General features: G+C 50.8%; 1 protein-coding gene across 1 annotated transcript; it reads right to left on the bottom strand.

Moving 5' to 3' along the window:
- Window positions 1-8,324: 8,324 nt before the first annotated feature.
- TGFB3 (transforming growth factor beta 3) lies at window positions 8,325-23,265 on the bottom strand. The gene is made up of 7 exons (XM_005243871.4): window positions 22,261-23,265; window positions 16,680-16,843; window positions 15,169-15,298; window positions 13,499-13,606; window positions 12,520-12,691; window positions 11,806-11,959; window positions 8,325-9,503 (listed from the first exon to the last, which is right to left on the bottom strand). The coding sequence occupies exons 1-7, from the start codon at window positions 22,970-22,972 to the stop codon at window positions 9,345-9,347; spliced, it is 1,599 nt and encodes a 532-aa protein (XP_005243928.2). The 5' UTR covers window positions 22,973-23,265; the 3' UTR covers window positions 8,325-9,344.
- Between the last annotated feature and the right edge of the window lie 1,641 nt (window positions 23,266-24,906).

Here is a 24,906-nt window from a genome sequence, read left to right as displayed (position 1 = left end):
GCCTGGAACGTCAACATACCTATCTCTGATACTGGTTCCATACTGTGGCAGGAGGTTTTGGTATTGAGACCTTTGTTTACTAGTAGGAATCTTAATGCTGTGCCTCTTCCTCATACTGGAATACGGATAGTCTCGGTGTGCATGGAGTGGAATGGCTGGAAGTGCTGGACCATTCCTCTTCTGTACCTGTGAAGGAGATCGTCAGTTTAGAGATGAGTTCACAGAACAGACTGGATTCTCAGCTTGCCACCTTTCAGGTCTGTATCTTGTACTAATACAGCAGTTCCAGTCATTTTGGGTTATTTGCTGGAAACAAAAGTCATCTGGCTCCTGACTTTTTTGTTAAGGTTTATTTGATCAAATTGCCAAGGACTTTTTTCCTCGGTCAGTCCTACCTTTGCTGCTCATGATAATTCTGGGCTCGTTGTTTGAATCTGAATGGGTTATTTGTTGATGTTTAAATAGATATTTTTGGTTGCAGTAACTGGCTGATTGATCCTTTTCATACTGTTTCCTTCCTGGACACATTCTTCCTGTGGATCTGTCAAGAGTTTCTTCCAAAAGAAGCTTCTGAGCTTTATTTAAACCTGGGACTTGACCACCTTTTTTTCTTTCTAGAGCTAAGACATCTCTGTTTATGCCAAACATCAGGAGGACCTTATTTTATCCTTACAGAATCCAGTCAGTCAAACAGTCCTTGAGATCGGTTATACCAAGAGCACAAAACTTAATATTCATAGTTCTCTGCATGCAGAAAGTGGTTAGTTGGAAAAGAGATGGGTGAGGAGTGTAAGGGAGAAGGTGGAAGGGCAGTAATTGTTCACAGTCTTGCCCGCAAGAAGAAGCAGGAGCATCAAATGAAACTAACAGGTATCTGATTAAAAGAAAAAAAAAAAAAGGGGGATGTGTGTATGCAAATTTTTTTCATAGTATGTAATTGACTATGGAACTCCTTGTCACCAGTGTTTGTGATTTGGAAAGACAAGTAGTCAAATCCATGAAAAAGTAATCTGTTAGGGCATATTAAATACTAAAACTGAAAACAAGCAGGAAGTTTCTAAGACTTTTCAAGTGACTATTCTGGAGAAGAATCACAATGGGCTTTTCCAATTTTTAGCTTGTCTGTCAGTCATGTGCTGTTGACCACTGTCAGAGACGAGAGGTGGGCTAGATGCTCTTGTAGTCTGACTTTGTATGGATGTTTCATTTTGACAGTTGCAGCACAGCCTACTGGAATAGCCAAGGCAAAGCTGCCTTTCATGACAGTGGCATGTTCCCCCAGAATTCACTGTGTGGTGTTGGGTTCTCCATTGCTGACATCTGCCAGGTTGTCACATGCGGCTTGTCTACACCTTCACCAGGGTGGGCACTATATATTGCAGAGGGTCTCAGAATGATGAAGCTCTTGCAAGAGCATAAAGGACACCAAGATCCACCAGTTATGATTTGAGGAGGAAGTAGGTTGCTGTATGGAAGTCATCCATGTTATGTTTGTAAATGCTTAATCGCTTAAATGTGGGAAAAAAAATACTTGCCACTAACTGAAGCTCTGAAGTTATCTTACTCATACACGTTTCACTTCTTACCATCTTTGTCTTCCAAAGTGCTAGAGTGCAGAGCACCTTGAGGGTGAATGTGCACAACCACAGCATATCTTAAAGAACCACAGTACCTGGTAACTGCTTTCCTTCCCACTTCAGAACCCTGCTGCCCTTTTCCAAAGAATGGGATTAAGTTTCCCAGCTGCCTTGGAGATGAGTAGTTAGGAAACACAAGCTGATCTTCTCTTAAATTGTTGGATTCCAAGTTTTTGAAAGAGCTTGTCTGTGCTGTTTTAACACAGAGGACAAACTCTACTGAATTAAAGGTGACAAACAAGACACCGAGTCTGCCCTGAGGAGTCTGTTCTGTCTGTTACCTTACCAAAAAAGGATTTTACTGGCCCTCATTGAAAAACAGTTTTCACTGCTGTTTCCAATTTAAAGGAAAGAATCGCTGATCACTGTGGAGACCCTGGTGTGAAGCCTTTGCCAGTGGTATTCAGTGAATCATAGCAGTTCCCTAGGGAAAGGAGTAGACTTGATGGGGCCTCTTCTCTACAAGTCCATGCCTACACCGTACACAATGAGCTTGAGAAATCTTATATTCTTTGAAAAGGAGTGGCTTCTTTATCTGGCCTATCAGACAAAAAGATTGAATTGGCCTTAAAACATATTTGATGCAATTGTCAACAATTTGGGGGCTGTTAAATGTGTATCTTTTATTACCAGAATTTTTGTCATTTGGGGCAGGTGGAAGAGGTGCTGTTCTCTCTAAAAGCAGTTTCAGCATTGTATTTGGCCTTTTACCTACTGGTCTTCTGGGATGTGAAATAGAAGGCAACTCCAGAACATTAGTTTAATTTGGTGTCCCTGCAATGGTATTTTAGAAAATCTCATTTCACCATAGTTATAGCAATGTTAAATTGTAGTCTCCTTCTTGCCAGACTAAGAGGAGACAAGTTACTGTAATCAGCGTAGTTGTGTTCAAAAGTCATAAAATCTCCTCAAAAAAATGTTTCGGGGTTATAGATCTAATCCTTATGTCTTGAGTACTACCGTGTCAAAAGTCAGGAAGAGATCTTTGAAAAGTTCCTCTACTTGCAAGTCCAAATGTTTGACTGTCATCACTCCCTTATTCTCCTATAAAATTATTTTTTTCTGAGATTGGGGAAGAAAAATGACAAGGAATTTTGTTTCCAATTACTACATAGGATTCACCTCATTTTTCAAGGGGTTTTGGCTTATTTGTATGAGCTTCTGAAAAGGTCATGTTGTCTCAGATGTATTTAATACATCTCGGATGTCTGTGCCATTCTTCAAGGTGGGCAGAAGGACAGCTGGGAATCTGCTGGGAGGGCAAATGAAGTTGTAGGCATCCCATCAGTGCTACTAGTTACAGTACTTATGCTTCCAGTTGCATGATGCTTCTTCCCCCATTCAAATCAAGGTTGTGTTCCCTCCTGAAAGTGTGTTCTTTCCACCATTTCTAATTCCAGAAATTCAATGTAGAATACATTTTGTCTATGATATCAGCTAGTATTTTTTTTCTTATCAACAGACCTACAAAACTCATGTCTGCATATGTCTACTGAAAATTTCTTATGCAAAATATCTAAGAATAAAGATTGGTGGATCCTCCTGCCAAATTGTGGCTCTGCACGTTTCTTAGGTCTTTTGAATGAGGGCAGGGGAAATTCATAAAAATGAAAGATAATTTAAAATGTGTGCAGCACATTGTAACTGCTGCCACACCATACTTTCCTGAGATTTTATTGCCATCTCCTTTATTTTGTTCCTCTTTGTTTGTTCTGTTTGTTTGTTTCCAGTTCTTCAGGTTAGTATCATAGAGAACTTAGCTTGGTAGTATCCAAGTGAGATCTTCAGATCCTAAAGTATAGGTAGAGATTTCTATAGCAAGTGTTCTTTGAGGGGGCACAAGGCAGCTTGTTGCAAGCTGGATGTCTTCCAGAGACTCTTGTTGTGAGTCAGACTGTCTGCTACTGCATTCCCCCACAAGTGGAGTTTCTTACAAATTCTTTAAAACAGTGGACATCTCCCAAGCATCTAGTCTACCTGCAAGAGGGTTTCCACACTTCAAGACAGTAAGTTTTTGTTTCAAGAAAGAACCAGAACATGGTTACCAAGACATTCCCCAGTCATTACTCTACATGTATTGAACAAATCCTGTAAGATTTGCCCCTGGCTGCACAGCAAATCTTTGTTTTGTCTGCTTCCTGAAGAGGATAATAACTACAGGAGAAAAAAGAAATCCTTCCTGAAGAATGTCAGCAAATCTTTGGTTTGGTATGACCCAGCTGGCTTCTTTCATCAAGTGATGTACATGCATTGGCCGTGATATATTATGGTAATGCCTCATGCTGATTTCTATATGTGATGAATGAATATCTGTAAACAGCTAGTGAGGAATGTCTGAGCATTGGCAGACCAGAAAAGGAAGTCACCTTTGCTTTCTGCAACATGTGTAACCCCTACATGTAATTACTGCTTCTGTCAGTCTCTGTGGACAGCAGTGAGGTATCATCTTGCCTAGACAACTGAGTGGAATGAGAGATGAAGAATATCACCCTGCACAAAGACCACTACCCCTCTGAAAGGAGGAAAAATAAATCTTTGTCTTTGGAAGATACCACTTGAAAGATTGGTATTCCTTGGTATAATTCAGCAGTGCCAGCACATACCACAGGGGACAGTTTCTGCCTGAAAGATGTTCACTAGTCTGCTTCCCACTAAGGATGTGGGAAACCAATAATATGTGGGGTTTTTTTGCCACAAACTATAGCTGGAAAGAAAGCTTTATTCTGTACTAGATATAAAAGTCCTTATCCCTAAGTGTATTTTCCATGAAATCATAACCCCGTACTGGAAAAGGCCCAGTTGCTTGGCTGAATGCCTTCAGGCCATCTCTGCCATCTTCCCTACGCAACCTGGCCCTAGATAAGAATGTTCTAAAAGCAGCCGAGTAACTGAGGTCTGTAATCTTTGAAATTAGTCTTTTCTGGAAACACCACGTGACATTCAAGGTACCGTACCATATTCTTTCTGAAATTATGGGCATAAGTAGCATCTCAAATGCCTTACTGTCACTTAGAGAAGTAAGAGAATGGCAACCGTTAATCAGCAATTTTAATTTGCTGTATTTCTTGTTGATGTGTCTGAATTAATTTCGAAGACAATCTATTTCCCAATGAGTAAAACTGTTTCGTCTCTTCTGTGTTGACTTGTTGCATGATAAAGGATCTTGCATTTGTACAGGGCATCTGAAGCCTCTTTCAAGAGAGGACAAAAGACACTGAGCTTAGTTCCTTCCATCTGTCACTTCTGGAGCTGCATCAAAAATGAACCAGGGCTTAAATGACCTCCCTGTATACACAAAAAAATATTGGTAAAGCAGAGACCTGAAAGTCCAGGTGTTCTTTTACTAAACCCCATAGTGTGCATGTTAGTTATTTGTTTTGTACAGCTGTTGACCAATGTAGTCTCGTGAATTTGAATGTAAAAAAAATTATAATTAGTAGGTCTTATTTTTAAAGATTTAGAAGGCACGTTTTCCTCTTTGCACTGTATCCAAATTGCTGCTGTTACTCTAAACCGCAATTAATGGAGGTTTTAGGCAGCCCATACAACCTTCTATTATTTTGCACTTACCACAAATCAGTATAGTTTTGCAGGTGTGTAGATACCACACTGTTACCTCCATATGTATTGAAAACTTATTTTCTTGATGTATTTCATTGCCTTTCAATCACCTGTTACTAGAAGACACCCCACTACTATAGAGCTGATGTTTTGCATGCCACTAGAAGCACTTGTAGAGGGCAAGAAACTTCTGCACAATGGAGCTGGCCCTAGGGCTGCATCCTGCTCACCCTGTGGTGCTGAACCTGCTCTGCACTGGGCTTCAGGCCATACTGAAGGCGTCTGCCTCTTAAAACGTTGCAATAGATCCTTTTCTGTCATGGGATGGCACTAGTGATTTCATTTACAAAGGTGTCTGAGCCTGGAGATCTCCTGCGTTTCTGTCTGATGAGGACAGGTAAGGAAAGCTTCAGAGCAGCACAGAAAGATAAAGAAAGGATGTCAACTGAGAGAATAGACATGTGGTAGCTATAACAGAGACGTGAGACATCACAGGACAGAGCAGAACAGAGCTATGATGTTGCCAGAGGAGTGGACAGGTATGTTTGTCTTTTGTATCTTTTATTACTTTTGGACACGGTCTATCTTGTTTACTGTGTGTATTGATGTCTGTTGGTTATGGAAAGGTGAAACACAAAGCAGCATATTCCAGTTCACACAGTGGTAATGGGGATGTGCTACTGCTTTTTGTAAGTGCGGTGAGATAGCTGGGCACCCAAGACCAGGGAAGAGAGACTGACTTAGTCTGCAAAGACCGTTCTTTGCTGAAATACCAGTGTCTGTTCCTGTACTGCTGAAGCAGTGTTCCTTGCAGAGCTTTACAATGCACTACAGCCTGGAAAACAAAGTCAAGGTCTAGGCCTCTTGCGTGCTACAACAGAGTATGCCAGAGAGCAGCAGGGACTACACAGACGGTCATTTGATCATCTGTGTAGGGTCTGTCTTACGGCAGTGCAGAATAGGGTTTTTTCACTCCTTCTAACCATTGATCTTTGTTAGAGGCAGAAAGTGTGCTGCGATTGTTTTCATCAGCTTTTGTTTGTTCCTGCAAACAACAAAAGGGAACTGTTGGGAGCTGTATTCAGTGTTGGCAGTGAAGATCCCACTTTTTCTTTCCCATTGTCTTCCTCAATTTGCCAGCTAGTAACAGCATATAGAGAACTGCCCTCTGCCTTCTCATACGAGAGTCCTGAAGTGTTTTGGTAAGCCTGCACCCAGGTTTGTGTTCAATCTGTTATTAACCCCATGTAGATAGTGTAGTTTGTTGCTGAATTACAGTGAAAACACCCCTAGAAAAGCTATTTTAATTGTGAGAAAATGAATTCAAATCCTATTTAATTTGAATCTCACAAATCTAATTATCAAATGTTGCTAGGGAAACAGAAGGCTGGACAGAGAAGCAGTAACTGAAGTGTGCCTGTTAGACTTCGAGGATTACTGTACCCACGAGATTACCTGTGTCCCATGAGATTACTGGTGTACTTACTGGTTGGACACCCCAAGGCTCTTCTCCCCTGATTTTCCATTGCTCCTTGGAAAGGAGACAAAATGGTTTGGTCCTTCTGCCACCCACCCTGCCACTGAGGAGCAGCAGTGAACAAGGGCTAGTAAACCAGACCCACCTCAAGGGGCTTGCCAGGGTTAATCCGTGGGTGGTTTTGACGTGCTCCAAGTGCCACGTAGGACTGTGAGCTGTGCAAGTGTTCTAGCTCAGCCCTTTGCAGCTCCCCCTCCTTGGTTTGGGTTTTTATGGTGGTTCCCCCCCCCCCCCCCCTCCTTTACTAGCAAGGAAGCCCTTCAATTGGATGGGCAGCAGAGCCAGCCCAGGGCTCAGGAGGAACAAGACCGAAGAACAGACTGCAGCTTGTAAACCAAAACCTCCCCAGGGGCTGCTGCTAAAAGGAGATTAGAAAGAATTCCTAGGCCAATTGGCATCTGGATTTCCCCCCACCCCCCACTGCAGCCACTAAATTTCTGGCCTATCTATCAGCATGGTAGTACAGTCATAATGCATTTATTTGTTCCCGAAGCACGGGTAGGGAGAGCTGCCCAGTGCTCAGGAACGCAGTAGTGCTGCAGGACTGATCAGAGCTGCACCTTTCATCATGGCACCCATGACAGGTCAAGGAGCCCCAGGGAGATGAAACGGATAAAGCTAAGCGCTGGGGAGTGCCTCTATCAGAACGTGCGTGCCCCAGCCAAAAACACAGGTTACACAGGTCGGCAGGCTCGCTCCACTGACCCATCCTTGCTGACCTCTAGCAAGCTGGTGATGGTGCAGGAAGGGTTGTTTACAGTTTATTAAGATGTTTGAGATTACATGTCATGGCAGCCTCACATGAGGTATATGGAAGCAGCCGCTACTGTGAAGGGCTGGAAGGAGGAGCTGGATTCTGAGCTGCCCATGGAGAGCCCTGGCCACAAGCGATTAACCAGCGAGGTGTCCTTTTACACGCAGTTACTGGGGGCCAGGAATTGGGAGGGGACAGGGAGGAACCTCTGTGGTCTCCTGAGCATGACTTTGAAGTAGCCGTGGTTTGGAGAGTCAGAGAGGTAGCCTTGTGAGCGTCACGTGGCATGCAAGTGCTGGAGATTTTTACCCTCGGGAGTATCTGTAGCTGAAAAAGCCCATACTTTTTTTAAAAAGAGTACATTGATTTCTTGCCTGGGCAGTATCTGTGAGCTTTTTATGAGCATCTGCAATGTCCATGGTAAATTGGGGGGAGGGGTGTGTTATTTACCTGTATGTACGTTACTGGCAGACCATATATATCCAAATGGACATAGGACATTTGTCAGCTGTGGCAACTGCACTGCCCTGGCTATTTAAACACTATTGTTGGAAGTATTTTATGTTTGAGGGGACCTTAATACAAATCTGTCAGAAGCAGATGCCAGAGTACGTGTCTGAAAGACCAGGGTGGGACAGGGCACGTATACACCAGGCACGGTTTGAGGGTACCAAGGCATTTCCATTATGGGGGTCTCTGGGTGACCTAAATTCTGCATGTTCCTTTGAAGATACATTTTGGATAGGGGAAGATCTTTGACTGACAGAGTATGCCACAGCAGTAGCAGTTTAAAAACCCCCAACCATCTAACCCTCCAACAAACAACCTGCTTGTGGAAAAAAAGAGCATCTCCCCCCCGCCAAATATTTATTTTTTACAATGTTTTTGAGATTACTATTTTTTAAGTCTTGGCAGGTAAGGCCTGGGCCACGTTCAGGTCATCGTGCAGAACAGGTGCAGAACACCCCAAAGCACCTCACAAACCACAACAGACAAGAGGTCCTCAGGGTGTATCAGCCCATGAATGACTGGGACCAATATTCAGGTACCCACAGATATTGCTCCTGCCCTGACCCAGAAACCATCTCAGAAACTCCAGGAAGGGAAAAGACCTGAATGGAGACATCAATCCCTCTGAAAATGGACTCAGCACCCTCTTTCCATGTATTTGCCCACCCTCAGCAGGCTGGCTGGAAGCCTTGCAGTTTGCATTTAGAAACCAATAGCCAGGATCTGCCAACTGAACTTAACAGGTTTGGCAGACACAGAGTTTCAGTTGCAGGACTCCTGGATCACAGCTCTGAGGAACAAAAGTCTAACTGTATCTCTGAGCATTTCTTCTCTCAGCAGCTTCCCTTCTTGGTGCATTTTCTTTCTGTACAGAAACTTCCAGGGTTTCCTCCTCCACGGGAAACCTTTAATTCTTCAGGCCAGTGGGGAGCGCTGAGGTCCTAAGATAGCTAAAGCTAGAACAGAAAACATCTCCCCATTTTCATTCCCCCTTTCACCTGCTCTTTCTCATCCCCTTGCTTTTCCAGCTCAACCACCCATCATTCAAACGCACAGCAGTTCTTCTACCCTGTCCTTCTCTTCCACACCAACTGTCCAGCCATTTTGGAGAGTGTGGCCTTCGTGTCACCAAAGTAACTCCCAGAAAGAACATGACACTGCCAACAAGACCAAGAAATGTTCCAGAAGAGATCCCCAAGGGCTGCCAGACCCTAAGCCACATAGTTCGGCACTCGGCCCTCAGCATGCATAGTCTCTGACCCCCAGTTCCTTTTGTGTTAGCCTGGGAGCAGGAGAGTGGGTGCTGACAGTTTCTCTCTTGGCTTTGGGCGGGCCAGGGTGCCTTTCAGCTGCACTTGCAGGATTTCACCACCATGTTGGACAGCTGCTCCACTTTGGGGGTCCTCCCGACATAGTACAAGATAGTGAGTGGCTCCAGGTCCTGGGGGACACAGCAGGGCGAAGCGGATGCCTCAGGGTTCAGAGTGTTGTATAAGCCCAGCACCTGCAGAGATGAAGTAAATGTGGTGACAAAGTCAGGAACACATTTAAGTGGTTGAGGACAGGAAGGGACAGCAAAGCCAACAGGCCTCTACGTGCTTGGGCTGTGCTCATCAGAGGGTATTTCCCTGGGGCAAGTAGTCCCCTGTCACTTCCCGATTACAGCCTGCTTCTAAGGGGACTCACCTGCCCTGGCCTGATGCCTAAGGGTTGAAGGAGTGCAAGTAGTCATCTCCTTTCATCTCTAATTTCGTATGGTGTCTAATCACAATTTTTGCTTTTAACAAGACTGGGTTCCATTAAAGAAACTCAGAGAAAGAACATGAATGCTGCTTATTTCAACCAACATCTCTGGATAGTACAGCTGGATGCCAATCCTCTGGAGTATCCGCAAATCCCTCCCAGCTTTGAACGGTCTGATGCTTTCTCCCTACACTGTGTCCTCTAAGTCATTACACTGTAATGCTGGAGCCAGGACAGTGTCCTGTGGGACCCCACTGGATTCCTCCTCCCAGCTGGCCCCAGCCCACAGATGACTGTACACTTCAGCCATGTAACCGCTACAGAATAGTTGCCACGTTCTTGCCAGAGGTGGCCACTTCTCAGTGGTAAGCAACTTCTTGAGTTGCAGGGCCAAACCATGATCTCACCTGCACTGCTGTGGTCTGATTAATGCATATCTGGTATAAACGACAGGGTCTGGCACATTGGTTTTTAACTACTTTACAGTCTTTGGGCTGAGAGATGCTAAGGAATCATCCTGTTCTGTCATCCAGATCCATGTAATCGCAGTCGTTCTGTTACAAGCTCTCTGGGTTACCAAGCAAAGTACCCCTGGCTGTACCAGAGGGGTACCATGTGCTCCAGGGCTGCTCTACTCAACAGAGACAGTAGATAAAACAGACTGGTGAGAAATCTTCTTTTCACCATGTTTTTTCTAGGTGTTGCTGGCAAGCTGTCTGCAGCTACATTGTTCTAAAAGTTTCTTGGATCACTCAACTGACCTTGATGCTTGATTGTTTCCTTTCTCGCTCAAGAAAAGAACATTAGGAACCATTCTAAAATCTCCTTTCTCTCACACTGATTCAGTCCAGTTATCTCCTAGAGAGCTCCTCAGGACAACCAGATGGTAAAGCAACATGCCCATTACCCTTTCAAAGCTGTTCATTCCCCTGCTTTGTCTTGTGCTTAATGCCCAGCATCTGTTCACTCCTTCATTCCCACAGATCAACTGTTCCCACTGGTATTAGTCCTTGAGCTTCAGTGAGCCTTGCTGCTGTGCAGACTCTCAAGCCGTCAAGAAAATGTTAGCATCTTTTCTGCAACATCATCTTTACCTAGTTATCTGTTCTTTAGCCGAACCGGCTTTTTCCAGTAACTTTTTAGTGAAGCCTGAAGCTAAGCTCCCAGTGAGCTGTTGCAGTCTGCACTGCTGCCTTTTCTGTGGACAGAAGCGCAGGGTTTTTCCTCTGGCTTTTCGTACCTCGGCGATGAACTACCGGCTCCTAGTACTTCTCCTGTGCTTGTGCTTTTCTATTGCTTTGATTTTCTTCCACTCCAGACAGCAGCCAGGCTCAGGTGGTATTCTTCCCAAAGACTGCCTAGTGTACTCATGTTAAACTAGGTAACTCGCGCATTACCTCTAAGACGTTTACTTTCTGTTAAGTTTTACTTGTGAATCTCACTGCCTAGTAGGTTCCTCCCTGCCATAGTTCAGGTGGGATTTATACAGCTGGAAAGGATGCCTGTGCAGAAAGGGAGAGTTCGCTGCATGGCTGTATTGACTTCTGGACATGGACGTGGATTTCCCTTCACTTTTGGGCTACAGCTGCCCCTGTGGTAGCAGATGGCAACTGCGTGCCATGGCACAACAGTTTTGCATGACAGCATGGCACACAGCGCAGGAAAATCCTCTGTCCAGTGCAAACTGCAGGAGACATTTAGGCAGAAGATAATTACCAGAGTTGACATTTGATGTGAACAATTCAGTTAACGCTCTGGCCATTACCAAATAAGTACCCTAAAACCATTGGTCCTGCTGTTTCACATCTTATCCAAGAGACAGCATCCTCCTCCTCCCTCCTCAACATTTGGCTGGAAATACGGACTTGGTATTGAGTCCAAAGGAAGCACATTTTCCCTGCTGAACCACCTGGCCTCTTTTCTGCAGTTTTCTTGGACGGCTTTTTTACAAGTATTGACCTGAACTGCTTTTGCTGCTTTGAAGTGACCGAACGTTGATGAGACTTAGGGAGGAAGGGGGAGTCACAGCCACAAGCCCTGACAGGACAATGTAATGGATGTACCGTGCTGTGAGTGGTGTCTGCGCTGCGGAGGTACGGACAAGGGCCCGAACAGAAGTTAGCGAAGTAGCCCTTAGGCTCGTGGACCCATTTCCAGCCAAGGTCCTGTCGGAAGTCGATGTACAGAGGACGCACGCAGCAGTTCTCCTCCAGGTTCCTGAAACACAGCATCGAAACACAGCGAATCTGAAGAGGGGCCTTATACGCGATGGTGTGACGCAGCTTTCTGAGCAGGACTATTACCGGCAGTGCTCTGTGCGACGTGGTGTCTGCCTGCACCAGGTGCGGAGCAGTGGCACAGGCGAGCAGTGGTGGGCAGCTCAGCAGCCTGGGGCTGTTTGTGCCTGCCGGCAGGCAGCTTACCCACTGGCCCAGGGAGGCAGCACCCCACCTGTCCACAGCAGCACCCAGCTGCTCTGTGGCACCTGGAGCTAGCAGGGGGCTGCCACCGGTCCCTGCTCCAGGTAGCCGCTTGCAAGTCTCCCCCTAGCCAGTGGGTCAGCCAGAAGCACATAGTGACTCTGCTGAGCTGGCCAGCACCCTCTTCTTGGACACCAGAAGGAGCAGCTGGCTAAGCTCTGCATGTCACGTGGCCTCTGTGGCACCATGGTGACCCACACCCCCCTCAGAGGGCTCTGTCCTTCCCCGTGGCATGGTGTCTCACCATGCTTGCCCACCTCGGCCACGGGACCTGGTCACCCCAGGCAGGATTCTCACCGGAAACAATAGTTGGTGTCCAGGGCCCGTTTCTTTCTCTGGCCTCCCAATGCTGGGCTCTCCAGCCGATGTGGGGGTAACATCATCAAGATGAGGTGGGGATTATGCAAGTCTTTCTGCTTCTTCAGGCGCCCCAAGTCCCCACGGCCATAGTCATCCTCACTGTCAATGCCTTCAGAAAAAACAGGATCCCCAAAGAAGAAATCAGCATGGAAGTGGAGGATGCAGCAAGACTTTTCCTTTAAAACCCTCATGCCTGCCCTCGAACCAGGGTGAAAAGGATTCAGGCACCACGTCCACTTCCTCTGAGCCTTCTTCCCTCACAGGGACCCCCGTGCTCCTGGTGAATGTGACTGCTGCAGGCCTGAAATAGAGGCTTGTGGGCCACCTGTTTTACCATTTGCAAACTGCTGGTGGGGCCGTTAATCCATCCCACTCACTCCTGGCTTCGGTCCCAGGACAGGCAGGAAGATGAATGGTTTAAAGAAGATGTCAGATCATTGGCACTCTGCAGAACAGCCTCAGAAACGGAGCCTGTGGGGGCCAGTGGCTGCAGCCCAGGGCTGCAAGCCAGGAGGTTCCTAGTTCTTAGGCCAGCCAAGCCACTGACTCGCTGGGCCACCTCACACAGGATGCCTGACTTCCTTGTGTTTCAGTCACCCTAACTGGAAAGCAGAGCCTCCGTGGAAATCTGAGAAGGCATCAAGCTGAACTTCCCAGAGAGACACTGAAATACAAAATTATTTCTTTCTGCAGACACTCGTGCAAACCCCCACCCAGCCTGTACTTACTTTCTTCCATTTCTAACCTATGTGCAAAGTGGATATACCCACATAATCAACACGCAAACCCAGATATGTATGCTTTAAGACGAATGTTATGCAACGTAAAATGCTCAAATGTGCAAAGCAGGACCTCGTTTTTTCTTTAGATATTCCAGGCTTCCCCAGCAGCCTCCCCTAACCCAGCTCTTTATCACCTTTGAACTTGATCTCCAAGACCTCGTGCAAATTCTCCAAGATGTCCCCATTGGGTTGAAAAGTATGGCACGGACAGTGTATGCTAATTTCCAAGCCAAGGTTGGACTCTGCAAAGAAGAGAACTCTGTGAGAAACAGTCTTCCTCAGCTGGGACAACTCCTGGCATGGGGAAGTTTCACTGAGGACATGTACTGTGATAACTGCTAGACTGTGGGTTGACAGACTCAAAGTCAGGGATGCTATCAGAGTTGGGGAACAGAAGCTGCCTTGGAAAGAAGAATGGGAAGCAGAATCTTGTGGCTTCACCTGTGCCAAAAGCCTTGCTCTTGCTAAAGGGAGCTTCCTGGGCAGGTGAGGAGGGTGCTCCAGGTTATGTTTTTTGGGCAGTTCAGCATCCAAAAGCATTTGTGAGCTTCAAAGAGCTCCATTGGAAAACAAGTATTTTTAAGAGCTGGCTTGCAGCGTCTGTGTTAAACCAGTTTTGCCATCCTCAGTACCTGTCTGCTATCTGGCTTCTGGTTAGTGTCTGAAGCAGAGATCTGAAAATGAGCAAGTTGGATGTGGACAAGTAATTTCACTGCAAGCATTTTTCTCAGCAGCTGCAACCTCCTGTTTTGTTGAACTGCTAGCAGTCTAAGTCACACAGACTTTCCAGAGGCAAGTCTATTTTCATAACTTCCTGGACCAGTCATGCTGTGTGGGCCTGACTAAGGGAATACAAGACTCTTATGAAAGATACTTTTTTATGTTGTGCCATGAATTAAAACATCTGGCTCCCCAGGGCATTGACAAGGTGCCCAGCACCTTTTTTCCTAGGCACTGTACACTCTGTGATGTCTTGTCAGCTAGTGTGTCTGCCCAGAGCTCACTGCAGTTCCAGCCCTGAACTCCAGCCATCAGGACACAACTTAGATTGCTTGAAAAAGGAGGAGCCTGCAAGTTCGCAGCTTACCCTTCCAGCGAGCGGCTGCTTGCCAGTACCTGCATTCCAGTTTTCAGTGGCACCTAGCTTCTATCTGTGAGGCCAATCCAGCTGTGAGTCACGGTGCCTGTGTTCCAGCTGTGAATGGGGTCAGTGTTCTTGCTGGGAGCTGCCCCATAACTATCTGTTGGGCTGCCCGGTGGTGGCAGAGGTATGTTCGCTGCAGAGCTGAAGCCTCCATCTGTCTAGGTGTGTCAGCCTCTGGTATTTCCTTACCTTTATACCTGACAAGCTGTAAACTGTTACGGAAACCAGGATCCTTGCTGGTTTTTTCCCCTACTAGATTTGCTCTGCTCCACAGGAAAATTAAACCAGGACAATCCTCATTTTATATGTATTACAGATGATAGTTTAGACAAGCAGAGGGGTGCCCTCTGGGCTTAGAACTGAAGAACGAAAAACGTTCCGGCATCTCTCATTGAAAACAATTTCCTCCTCCAGAGGATGAATCCTCATTCTGACTCAGCCCACAGAGCTACACAGTGGGGACTCCAGGACAGAGCTAGGAATCTAGCAAACGTCACACACTGAGGTAGCTCTCTGGGGGAAGGCTTGTTCTCACACTGAAAGCAGCTGTCCTCTACGTGACCCAGGCTCCCGCAAGAAGGGGAGCAGAGAGATACTCCTGTCAACATTGATCCATGCTGCTACAGATGCTTTGACACCCGATCCAGCTAAGACCCCTACCTCTGTGCAGAAGCCACTCACGCACAGTCTCGGTGACATCAAAGGACAGCCACTCAGGGGAGCCTCGTGTCTGCACGTTTCTGCCACTGAGGTAGCGCTGCTTTGCTATGTGCTCATCCGGCCGAAGGATCTGCGTCAGAAGGAGTGAGTGGTAGAGAGAATCAGCCAGTGCCATGCATAAGGAAGGGACAGCCTTGGCTCTTTTTTCTTTCACAGCTTGCTAAAAACTAATTCAGAAGGCTGGCCCCAGTGAATGAGACACCAGGAATACCCTGGCACAGGTGAGAAGGATGTGCTTCACAACCAACCTGAGCTCCAGAGATCTGCACAACACTTATTTCTGTGTCCTAAGCAGCCCACCTCCCTCAATTCATCCTCATTTTGGGGCACATATCCAGAGGCAGAAGCACACAGCGATTGATCTAATGGGTGGGGTTTGATTCCGTATACACCTGTGGGATGTGGGTCTGGATTTCAGAGTTGTTGCCTACTGCTGGTTCTAGAGTATCTTGCCACAGGTCCCTTGCCCAGCAAGCCTGCTGAGTCCTACACTGTGGTATTTTCAAGTGTCCGATGCTCTTCAGCTTCTATCACAACACAGCAGGGCTGATCAGGTTTGGAGACCTCTCCCCCTGCTCTGGCATCTCTTCCCACTTCCAGACAAACCGCCACAGCCTGTGCAAGGTGTTCCTTCCTGCAGGAGCTTCACTCCACAGAGCACTGAACCTACGGAGAAGCTCTGGGAGGGATTGCCTCCTTGTCAGTTGTGTCATCTGGTGGACAATTGCTCTGACCTTTGAAGCTGAATTCCAGGAAGTTCTCAAGAGCTACCAGCCACAGGGCGGTTTTACCTGCACCCTTACTGCAAAGTGGACAGACACCAGCCTGTGGGAATGTGCTGCCTGGACGCTAAACTGTACAATTAGCTGGATGGTCCAGCCCAGCCTAAGACCACTTCCAAACCCGAACCAGACCTTGTTCTGCCAGGGGAGTCCATAGCTTCAAACCAAACTCCAGAGAAGTACCTGAATTAACAGTGCCATGAATTGTGCCCCTGAGGAACTGCTGCTGAAGGGAACGCTGAAAGCAAGCATTATTTTTCCAGTAAGTCTGCAACAAGATAGAGAGCTCCACCCGTTGGATTAGCACCAACTGCACTGCGACAGTCAAAGGAACAAAACTGCTAAGGGACCTAGGCATGCGGACGTGACAGGAGGGTCAGGGCTGCTGCACCGGCGAGGAGCTCCCCTTCCCAGTGCAGTGAAGAGCTGCGGTGGGCACCATGCCAGGGTGCTCAGAGCAGCCAGCCCATGTGATTGGGGAAAGGACAGCACCACACCGTAAAAAGAAAAAGTAGGTGACTCTATCACTGCATACGCTGGAAGAAGCCTGGGCTACAGCATGGGACTTCTCTCTCTCTTCTGTGGCCCAGCACGTCCCAGTTGAGGGAACCATTAAGGAGCTAAGCTATTCTGGGCTCAGGCACAGGGGAAGGTGGGAAGAATACTCACCTGGAAGAGCTCGATGCGCTGCTCACTGCGTTTGGAGCTCGGGTTGGGCACACGCAGCACCCGAAACTCAGCCCGGAACAAGTTGGTGCTGTTCTTCTCTGCTGAGGACACATTGAAGCGGAACACGTTGGAGGTGACACCTTTTGGACAAATGCCCAGCTCATCTAGGAGAAAGAAAGATGGAAAGGTGGAGAACCATAGGTCAGAGGGGTGGGATCTCAAATAAATACCATTTCAGAAAGAGCTTTCCAGCAGACGCCTGTCACTCAAACATCTTGCCACCTGTGAAGCATGGCTACCTAGCTAACACAGGATGAATTCCCTCAAACTTGGTCTTCATTGCAACATTTTGCAACATCTTCCCCCTACTGCCACTGATACATTTCAATGCCACAAGCCAGAGAAACAGTAGAGATCAACCACAGTATTTTTAATATTATCTCTTCTAACTCTGCTCATCAAATGTTGCTAATGGTCGTGAATCTGCTGCATCCAAAATGACAACCCCAGCCAAGGCAATGGGGCAACCCCACTGCAGCTAGTGGGGCCCATTCCCAGTAGCAACGATGGTGTGGCTCTGCTTATGCTGGAGATAAGAAGCCACAGAGGAGGTGATCCTGTTGTCACTGAATCTTAATTTTACAAACCTTGACATTGTCTCCTAGAATGAAAGCCAGCCAAGCATCCACAAAGCATGAGGTGTGGAAGACTTTTTGGGGCAGTTACTATTCAGTGTATGTTGAAAGAACTGGGGTTTAAGATAGGTCTCACTCCTAAACTGGAGAAGGAACTAATGAATAGTACTAGATACAGGGTTCTTCAAGGACAGAGCAGTATGCTGAGCAGCCTACGGAAATCAGACACAGGAGCAGAAAATAACGCAGCAATTCTCTGCCTTGATGTGTGCCTGCTGAACAGAAAAATCCATTTCATAGATGCCCTGGAAGAGAGTAGGTAAAAGCTAGGAGGTCCAAAACAAACACCCTCAAGAGAAAACAAGCCTTTCTCCAATAGAACCATTTTGGTCCCATGGAAAAGTCTTTGTCGTTGCTGTTGTTCCTCTCCTATTGACCTCTGTTAGCCTTCAGGGATCTAGCATCATTAAGGCTTCCTGCAGACAAGGCACAGCAGCTCCTGCTGTATGACCACGTGCAGGTTTGTTGGCAGCCCTACAGAGCCTCTTGTGTGACCTCTGACTGTTGTCCAATGCAACATGGAGCTCTCATGTCAGCTGATATTTAAGTCTGTTTTAAACAAAAAAAGAAACAGAAAGAAAAACTATCACCTGTGCCCAGCCAGCGCGCCAGGCTGTGACAAACAGGCTGGCAGCCCTAGCTGAAGCAACCTTCAAGTTACATTCCCGGAGTTGGCCCCTCTCCACACCACCACCACTGTCTCCCCAGGGAAGCAGCTTCTGAAGATGTTTCAGCGCCTGAGCACAGAGGTTCACCTCCCGTGCCAAATTCTGGTTTGAGCAACACTGATGCACTTCCAGAGTCATGTCCATGAAGATGAAGGTCTTCCTCTTGTGCTACAATCAGATTCAGCAAGCAGCAGCCTGCCGGCTTACAAGGATGTGTTCTAAGGGTGCTAAAGTTTTACTCAATAAGCTAATGACAAGATGCTTATGCTGGGCTTTAATTGGAGGGGGGTTTGTCATTTTTACAACTGGAACAGCTTTTCCACACAGGCGAGTCTCTGGCAGCTGTTGAAGGGATGGATGTTTGAACAGTAATCCCAGGACAGCAGACCCCATTGCATCCATGAGCTGCTACGCTCAGCACAACCGCACAGAGAGCACACCGGGGCATGTGAGAACACCCGCTGTGGTGACTCCAGCACCGTGACCAGTCCTAGGTTTTATGCCACAGAAAAGCACAGCAGAAAACCCAAGCTCTGATCTCATTAAATGCCTGCCCAAAGGCATCTTCCCAGCTGAAGTCTAACGCTGATAACTGTTCTGTGTCCTAGACCCAGGCAGATACTGTTTTAATACCCCCTTAAGCTGTTTGGCACTCCTAGCCCTATTAATAGTGCTGTTAAACAGCCTGCCCTTCCATTTCAGACCTGGCTGCCTGTCCACGAGGGGTGTCCCAGTCATCATCAGAGTCACCTTTCTAGATCCGACCAGCGGTCAGTCTAGCCCAGTATCTGCTTCCAAAAGTAATGCTTTATCTGACCAGCTGTTAAGAGACTGTAGATCTGGTCCTACAGCACAGATAAGACAAAGTAATTTACTGTTTATTCTTAAGCTTTTTGGCAAGCTAGGCAGCCATGGTGGTAAGAGATCACCATCTACTGTATTTTGCCTGCTGTCCCCACATTGCCTTCTACCTATTTACTTCACGAGCAAGGTACTAGTGTCTTGGGAGACCTTCCTAGTGGCACCAGGAATAGCTGTTTTCCCTAAGAAATTGTTTCACGTTCCCTTTGTACGCTGGGAACAAGCCCTCTGTGATGGGGAGATCAAGCTGCGTTGGGTGTTTCACTCTGAACACCGTGAGGTTGGAACCTGCTCCTCATAGCGTGGTGTCCAGGGTACAGGTCTCACTCCCAGGAAGCCGACTCTCATGGGGTAAAGAACTTTTTGCAAGAGGTCACAGGCAAAAGAGGCGAGGTGATTTTTCAGGCAACTTGGTCCAGTCCCAGGCTCAAGTGTATTAACCACACTGGAATCCAGACGTGTCCCAACTACCAGCACAGAACAAAGCCTGGAGGCAATATTCCTGCAAGCTCTTCCAGTCAGCACTCAGTGGCTGTAAGCAAGCCTGGAGACAGGAAACCTGTGACGCCCTGTGCGCCCATGCCACGCTATGTCTGACACGACAGGACCTACCCTCACGATTGGACCCTGCTATAACTGTGCAGCCCAGAGCTGTTGACTGCACAAACAACAAGCCCAGCAGCCTCTTAGCGCAGACGATGTGATACGCGGAGCAGGTTCTTTTGGGAGCTTCCCTCTTCCTCTGCTCTCAGCGAGGTGCAGGTTCTCCACGTGCTGCTGTTGATACACAGGTGGTGTTTCTGGCAAGCCCCAAGAAGGCTGATGTCTGCGTGGTTAGAGTCTGATGTCAAGGAAGGGCAGGTGGTCTGCAAGAAGGTACCACTTCACTCTGTATGAGACTATTGGTACTTCAAGATGTTTCATGCAAAAGTTGCGTAACTTTGGAGAAAAAAAATTGATCCTTCTGGAACTCTGCAGGCGGCAGGTTTGGAGGGAAGAGACGCTTGGCCCATGGCTTTAATTGCCTTGTCTCTCAAGCTGGCTTGGAAAATGGCATCTGGTTTTCCTCAGGAAAGTAAGCAGAGCTGTTTGCAGGATCGTTGCAGATGCTCTCTGAGCTTGAACCAAGTCAGTGCTCAAGGGAGCCACATCCCCCATGAGTTACAGGAGATCCCTGAAGTGAATGGCCAGTTGAGAGCAAGTTATTCTCTGGAAGAAAGGCCCCTACGATTCAGGCAATGTCGCTGAGAGGCACAGCAGAAAGACCATTCTGTGAGTCACCAAACAGCTCAGAGCAGGAATGGGGAACCTGGACCTGAATATCCTTCCTTCCTAGAAGGATGGGGCTTTCCCAGCTGTTATTTGTGTTCTTCAGCTCTCCTCACTTTTGGGCCTTAAGTCTTTGAGAAGGATTTCTCTGAGCTAGCGAGCCGCTTGACTAATAGTTTGGAGCTAGAACAGCGCGTGTGTGTGCGCACACACTTCAGACTTGTCCGTATCATCCTTGCAGTTCCCTCAATGGAGCAGTCCTCCCCTTCCCCCCTCCAAGAGGAGACTGGCTTTGGCTCAGAGTGTGCTCTGAGATCACCACCTGGCACAGCGACAGAGTCATGGGAAAGTTGAACATCAGCCACTTCTGAAGACACAGGGCCAAATGCAGCCATGGTGTAAGCGATGAAACTCCCCAGGTTTCAGAAGGAGCACATGTCTTCACACCACGGCCTGTCTGGAGCTAGTCTCTCCCAGTGTGACCCAGTTCCAAAGTCCCTCTTTCTCTGGGTGGTGGCATCTACACTGCCCACTCCCAGGAATTCAATCTCAGCACTACTTGGTCTTTTGAACCCACTGCTCAGCACCTTCCCCTAGTGTCCTACAGGGTCAAGGGACAGGTTCATTCATTTCCATAGGAATTTTTCCCAACCCACAGTTCCTCCTCACTGCTCCTTCTCATGCACCACATGTCTTCATTCCTCTTTCCCCTCTATTCGTCCAAATCCACTCCTCTGACTTCATTTCCCGCTGTTGTGCTTTCCCTGTTTCCTTCCCCAAAACACACCAGTTCATCAGGTGGCTGTACTATTTTGCACAGACACTTGATTTCCCCATCTATTTTTAGAATTTCACAAACAACGCTTCGGTAGGTCAAAAATGTTGAAATAACGGGGTAAGCTGCTATACCCTGTCCACTTTCTGTTCCTCGAGCCTTGGTGTCTCCTGAGGAAGAGCTAATCATATAACCATATGGAGCGCAGTCTGCTAGAGATTAAGTGAAATTTGTTGCATTACCACGCTGTAGCTCTTATTCCAGCTCATCATATGTCAAGATTAACATAAACCTGGCAGAGTAACTGCATTCTGAGGCTGCCTGCACCAAGTCACAGCTCCTCCCCAAAACTGCTGGCGTTCAAATCGTGTCCCCAGGACCGCGCTACATCACAGGAGGACACCCTGGCTGGTGCTGTGACTGCATGCCCACGACCATCTTCCAATCCTAAGGAATCCCAAGCACAGACAGAAAGAATTGCTGGTGCCTACATGTGCTCAGCATCTGCAATCTGCTTGGGGTTCATGTCTGCTCAGTCTCTGTCTTTGCATCTGCATCTGCTCAGCTTCTGCACCTGAATCTGTTTAGCAACCGCATCTGGGCCGGCTCATCATCTGCTCCGCACCTGCTCAACATCTGTCACGTTTCCTCCGTGCCCACGTTCCCTCGAGGGGTGCCCTTCGCATCACTGTCTGCTTTGCACCTGCTCAGCATCCCTGTCATCTCCCACTCGCCCTCCGACCCCCGCCACTCTCCGAGCGACACCCCCGGCAGCGTCACTCGGACACCGCCCCGCCACCTTCGCTGGGCCCAGTGCGGGTGCCGCACAGGTTGCCCGTCTCTCTGCGGCAGGCGCCGGGGCTTACAGCAGGGAGGAGCCCGTCTACCTGCCCGTCACCCAGCGCCGAGCCCGGGCGCGCAGCGCTCTCCCCGAGCCGCCCCGCCGTGTCGGGGCTCCGGCCGCCGGCCCGGCTCGCCGCTCCCGGCGGGGACCCCGCAACCCGCCGCCGCCAGCGCCCACCTCCTCCACCTGCAGCGAGGCCGCCCCGTCGGTGCGCCCGGTGCTCCCCGCCCCCCCCCCGCCCCGGCCCCCGGCCCCGCTCGCCCCCGCCGCACGCGCAGACGCGCCCCACGCCCGGCGGCCCCCTCCCGCCCGCGCGCGCCCGCCCCGCCGGGAAAGCGGCCCCTCCCGCGGGGGGGGGGGGGGGGAGGGGGGGGCAGCGCCCCCCGTCCTCCGCGCCCGGGATCCCGGGCAGCCGGCCCCGCGGGCGCGGCACCCCGGCCGGCACGGGGGGGGGGGGCCCGGCACTTACTGTGCTCGGGGAGGCCCTGGATCATGTCAAATTTGTGGATCTCTTTGGCATAGTATTCGGACTCGGTGTTGTCCTGCGAGCAGCTCTCCTCCTTCTCCTCCTCCATCTCCTCCAGCAGCTCCCGGGTGCTGTTATAGAGGGCCAGGATCTGGTAGGGCACATGGGCCGGCCCCACGGTCTCCGGGGGGCTGGTGAGCCGCAGCTTGCTCAGGATCTGCCCCCGGATGGCTTCCACCCGCTTCTTCTTGATGTGGTCCAGGTCCAAGGTGGTGCAGGAGGACAGCGAGAGGCTCACGGTGGCGAAGCTCAGCAGGGAGAGCAGCACCAGAGCCCTTTGCACGTACATCTTCATGTGCGAGGGGGCGGCGGCGGCCCCCGGGAGAGACCCCCGGGCGGCGGCGAGCGGGCGCGGGGGACCGGGCGGTGTGCTGGCGGCAGCCTCCCCAGATCCCGCAGGCTGAGGCTTGGCGAGGAGGTGCATGAACTCACTGCGCCGTGCGCGACTCAGGACTTCCAGGAAGAGCTGGCAGCGCTCCGCAAGGAGAAGCGGCAGGCGCCGTGCCTCGCCGCGCCGGGCTCCTTCCCCATGCGCCGCCCCGCGTCCCGCGGAGCCGGGGGCGCCCCGCCGCGCCGCGCCGCCGCACGTGTCAGCGGCCCGCACCGCCCCGCCGCCGCGGGGGGAGCGCGGCGCCCGCCCCTCTCGCTGCACCATTCATGCCCCCGCCGGGCTCCGCGCCCTACATCGCCCGCTGCCCGGCCCCCGCCGGCCGGCACCGCGGCACCGCGCCGCTCCCCGCCCGGCCGGCGGCACAGCCGGCACCGCGGGCTGCGCTGGCCGCCGTGCCCTGCCCCGCACCGCACCGGCGCCGCGCCGCGCCGCCCCTCCCGCGCACACTGCCGCCGCCTCGGCCCCGCCGCTGAAATTTTATACCTCCCTCCCATGACGTGCCCGGGACGGGGCTCGGGCGGGGGAGGGAGCTCCAAGCCCGGCCTTCGCCCGCAGTACCGCGCTAATGGCTTCAGCAGCCGCGCAGCCGCCGCCCGCCCTCCGCCGCTCCCCCGCCGTCTCTAGCCGCCCCCCCCCGCCGCCCCCCGCGCTGCCGCCGGCGCCGGGCCCCTCGCGCCCCGGGGCCGGGCCCCTCCGCGGCGGGGCGGCCCCGCGCGCCCTCCGACGTGGCCGCCGCACCGCGGACAGCGGCGGCGCGCGGGCGCCCCCTGCTGGCGCCGGCCGGGCAGCGGCGGCGCGGGGCGGCCGGGGCTGTGGCGGGGGTCTGCTGCGCGCTGGCGGGCGGCGCGGGGAGGCCCCTCCCGCTTCCAGCTGCGAAATCGCATTAAAAGCGGCTAAAAATACCCCGAATACTTTCCTGATGTGGTTTTTTTCCGAGGGAGGCAGGGAGGGAGGCAGGGAGGGAGGCAGGGAGGCAGGGAGGGAGGCAGGGAGGGAGGCAGGGAGGGAGGCAGGGAGGGAGGCAGGGAGGGAGGGCCCCGGCGGCCGGGGGGGGGCCGGGCGCCGCGCTGCGGGCGGGGGGCGGCGGGGCCCGGGCAGGCGGCGGGGCCGGCGGGCCCTGCGAGGCCCCGGGGGCAGGCGGCGGGCGGGCAGGGTGAAGCCCCGCGGCCCCGAGGGCAGGTGGGCGACCACCGGGGCGCTGAGCCCGCCGCCGCGGCAGCCCGCCCTGAGGGGACGGTGCTGCCCCGGGCGCCCGCTGCCCTCCAGGGGGCCGGGGCCACCCGCGGGAGAGGGGCCACCTGCCCCGGCCGGGCTGCGGGCCCACGACCCGGGCTCCTCTCCCGGGGTCTGGCCGCAGCCCCCTACCCTGGGCGGGCCTGTGCTCGCTGTGCCCAGGGGCTTCATCGGCAACCGGCCCCTGCCCCAGGTGTGATGGCCACCCAGCCCGGTGCCCGGCCCTTCTCCCGGGCCCGCAGAGGGGCAGCCGGGGCTGGCGTAGGCGCCCGGCGGCTTCACGCCTGCCCGAAGCAGAAGCCAGCGGCCAGGCTGGGACGCAGCGGCGGGCGAGGTGGGAGCAGGGCCTGGGGGCTTCGTGCTCTGGGAGAGGTGCGCCCGGCGACTGGGGGCAGTGGGGTCCGCGGTGACTCTGTGGCTGCGGCTGCGCACGCTGGGCAGGGCTGCGGGGAGCGGTGGCTCAGCGGTGACACGGAGCATGGAAGAGGGTCGAGGAAATGCATGGGGCGGCTGGGGGTGCTGGGCACCTGGTGAGCCCCTTCCCTGTGGCTCTGAGGGGGTCAAAGGGTGAGCTGTGCCTGCGTCACTAGGAGGAGGAATTGGAGTTCCTTGACCGAGCAGACAAAGATGTAATGAGATCTGGTGGCTCAAAGATGATGTCAGGCTAATCACGACTTGGAGTAAGGTGCGAAGTCTGAGCACCGCTGTTAACTGTCCGTGGAATATTTTTCTGTAGATCGGCATGGATGTTTCTATAGCTCCCCAGGTGCTTCTGAAATGATTTCTGGATGCTTTTCCATTCTGGGACCTCCTCTGCCCCGCGTCAGGTTGGAGGTCACACTAAATGCAGTAGAACTGATTGCTCTGGACTTCAGTAATCCATTTGCTACAGTGCCGCATGGTGAGTTATTAGTTAAGATGGAGAGAAGTACAGGAATTATAAGAGATTATTCTAGAGTTCCCCA

The sequence above is a fragment of the Falco peregrinus genome, chromosome 1 (genome assembly GCF_023634155.1).
Source record: "Falco peregrinus isolate bFalPer1 chromosome 1, bFalPer1.pri, whole genome shotgun sequence".
In the NCBI taxonomy this organism is placed as follows: domain Eukaryota; kingdom Metazoa; phylum Chordata; class Aves; order Falconiformes; family Falconidae; genus Falco; species Falco peregrinus.
Note: the sequence above shows the minus strand (reverse complement) of the source record. Positions and strands in the feature narration are given on the sequence as shown.

Bases quoted from the DNA above. Each gene is read 5' to 3' on its own strand.
- TGFB3 (XM_005243871.4), bottom strand. From the start codon at position 22,972: ATGGTGCAGCGAGAGGGGCGGGCGCCGCGCTCCCCCCGCGGCGGCGGG. The intron at 16,844-22,260 runs GTAAGTGCCGGG...TCTTTCTCCTAG, and splicing joins CCAGGGCCTCCCCGAGCACA to ATGAGCTGGGCATTTGTCCA. The intron at 11,960-12,519 runs GTGAGAATCCTG...GCTGTGTTTCAG, and splicing joins GACACCAACTATTGTTTCCG to GAACCTGGAGGAGAACTGCT.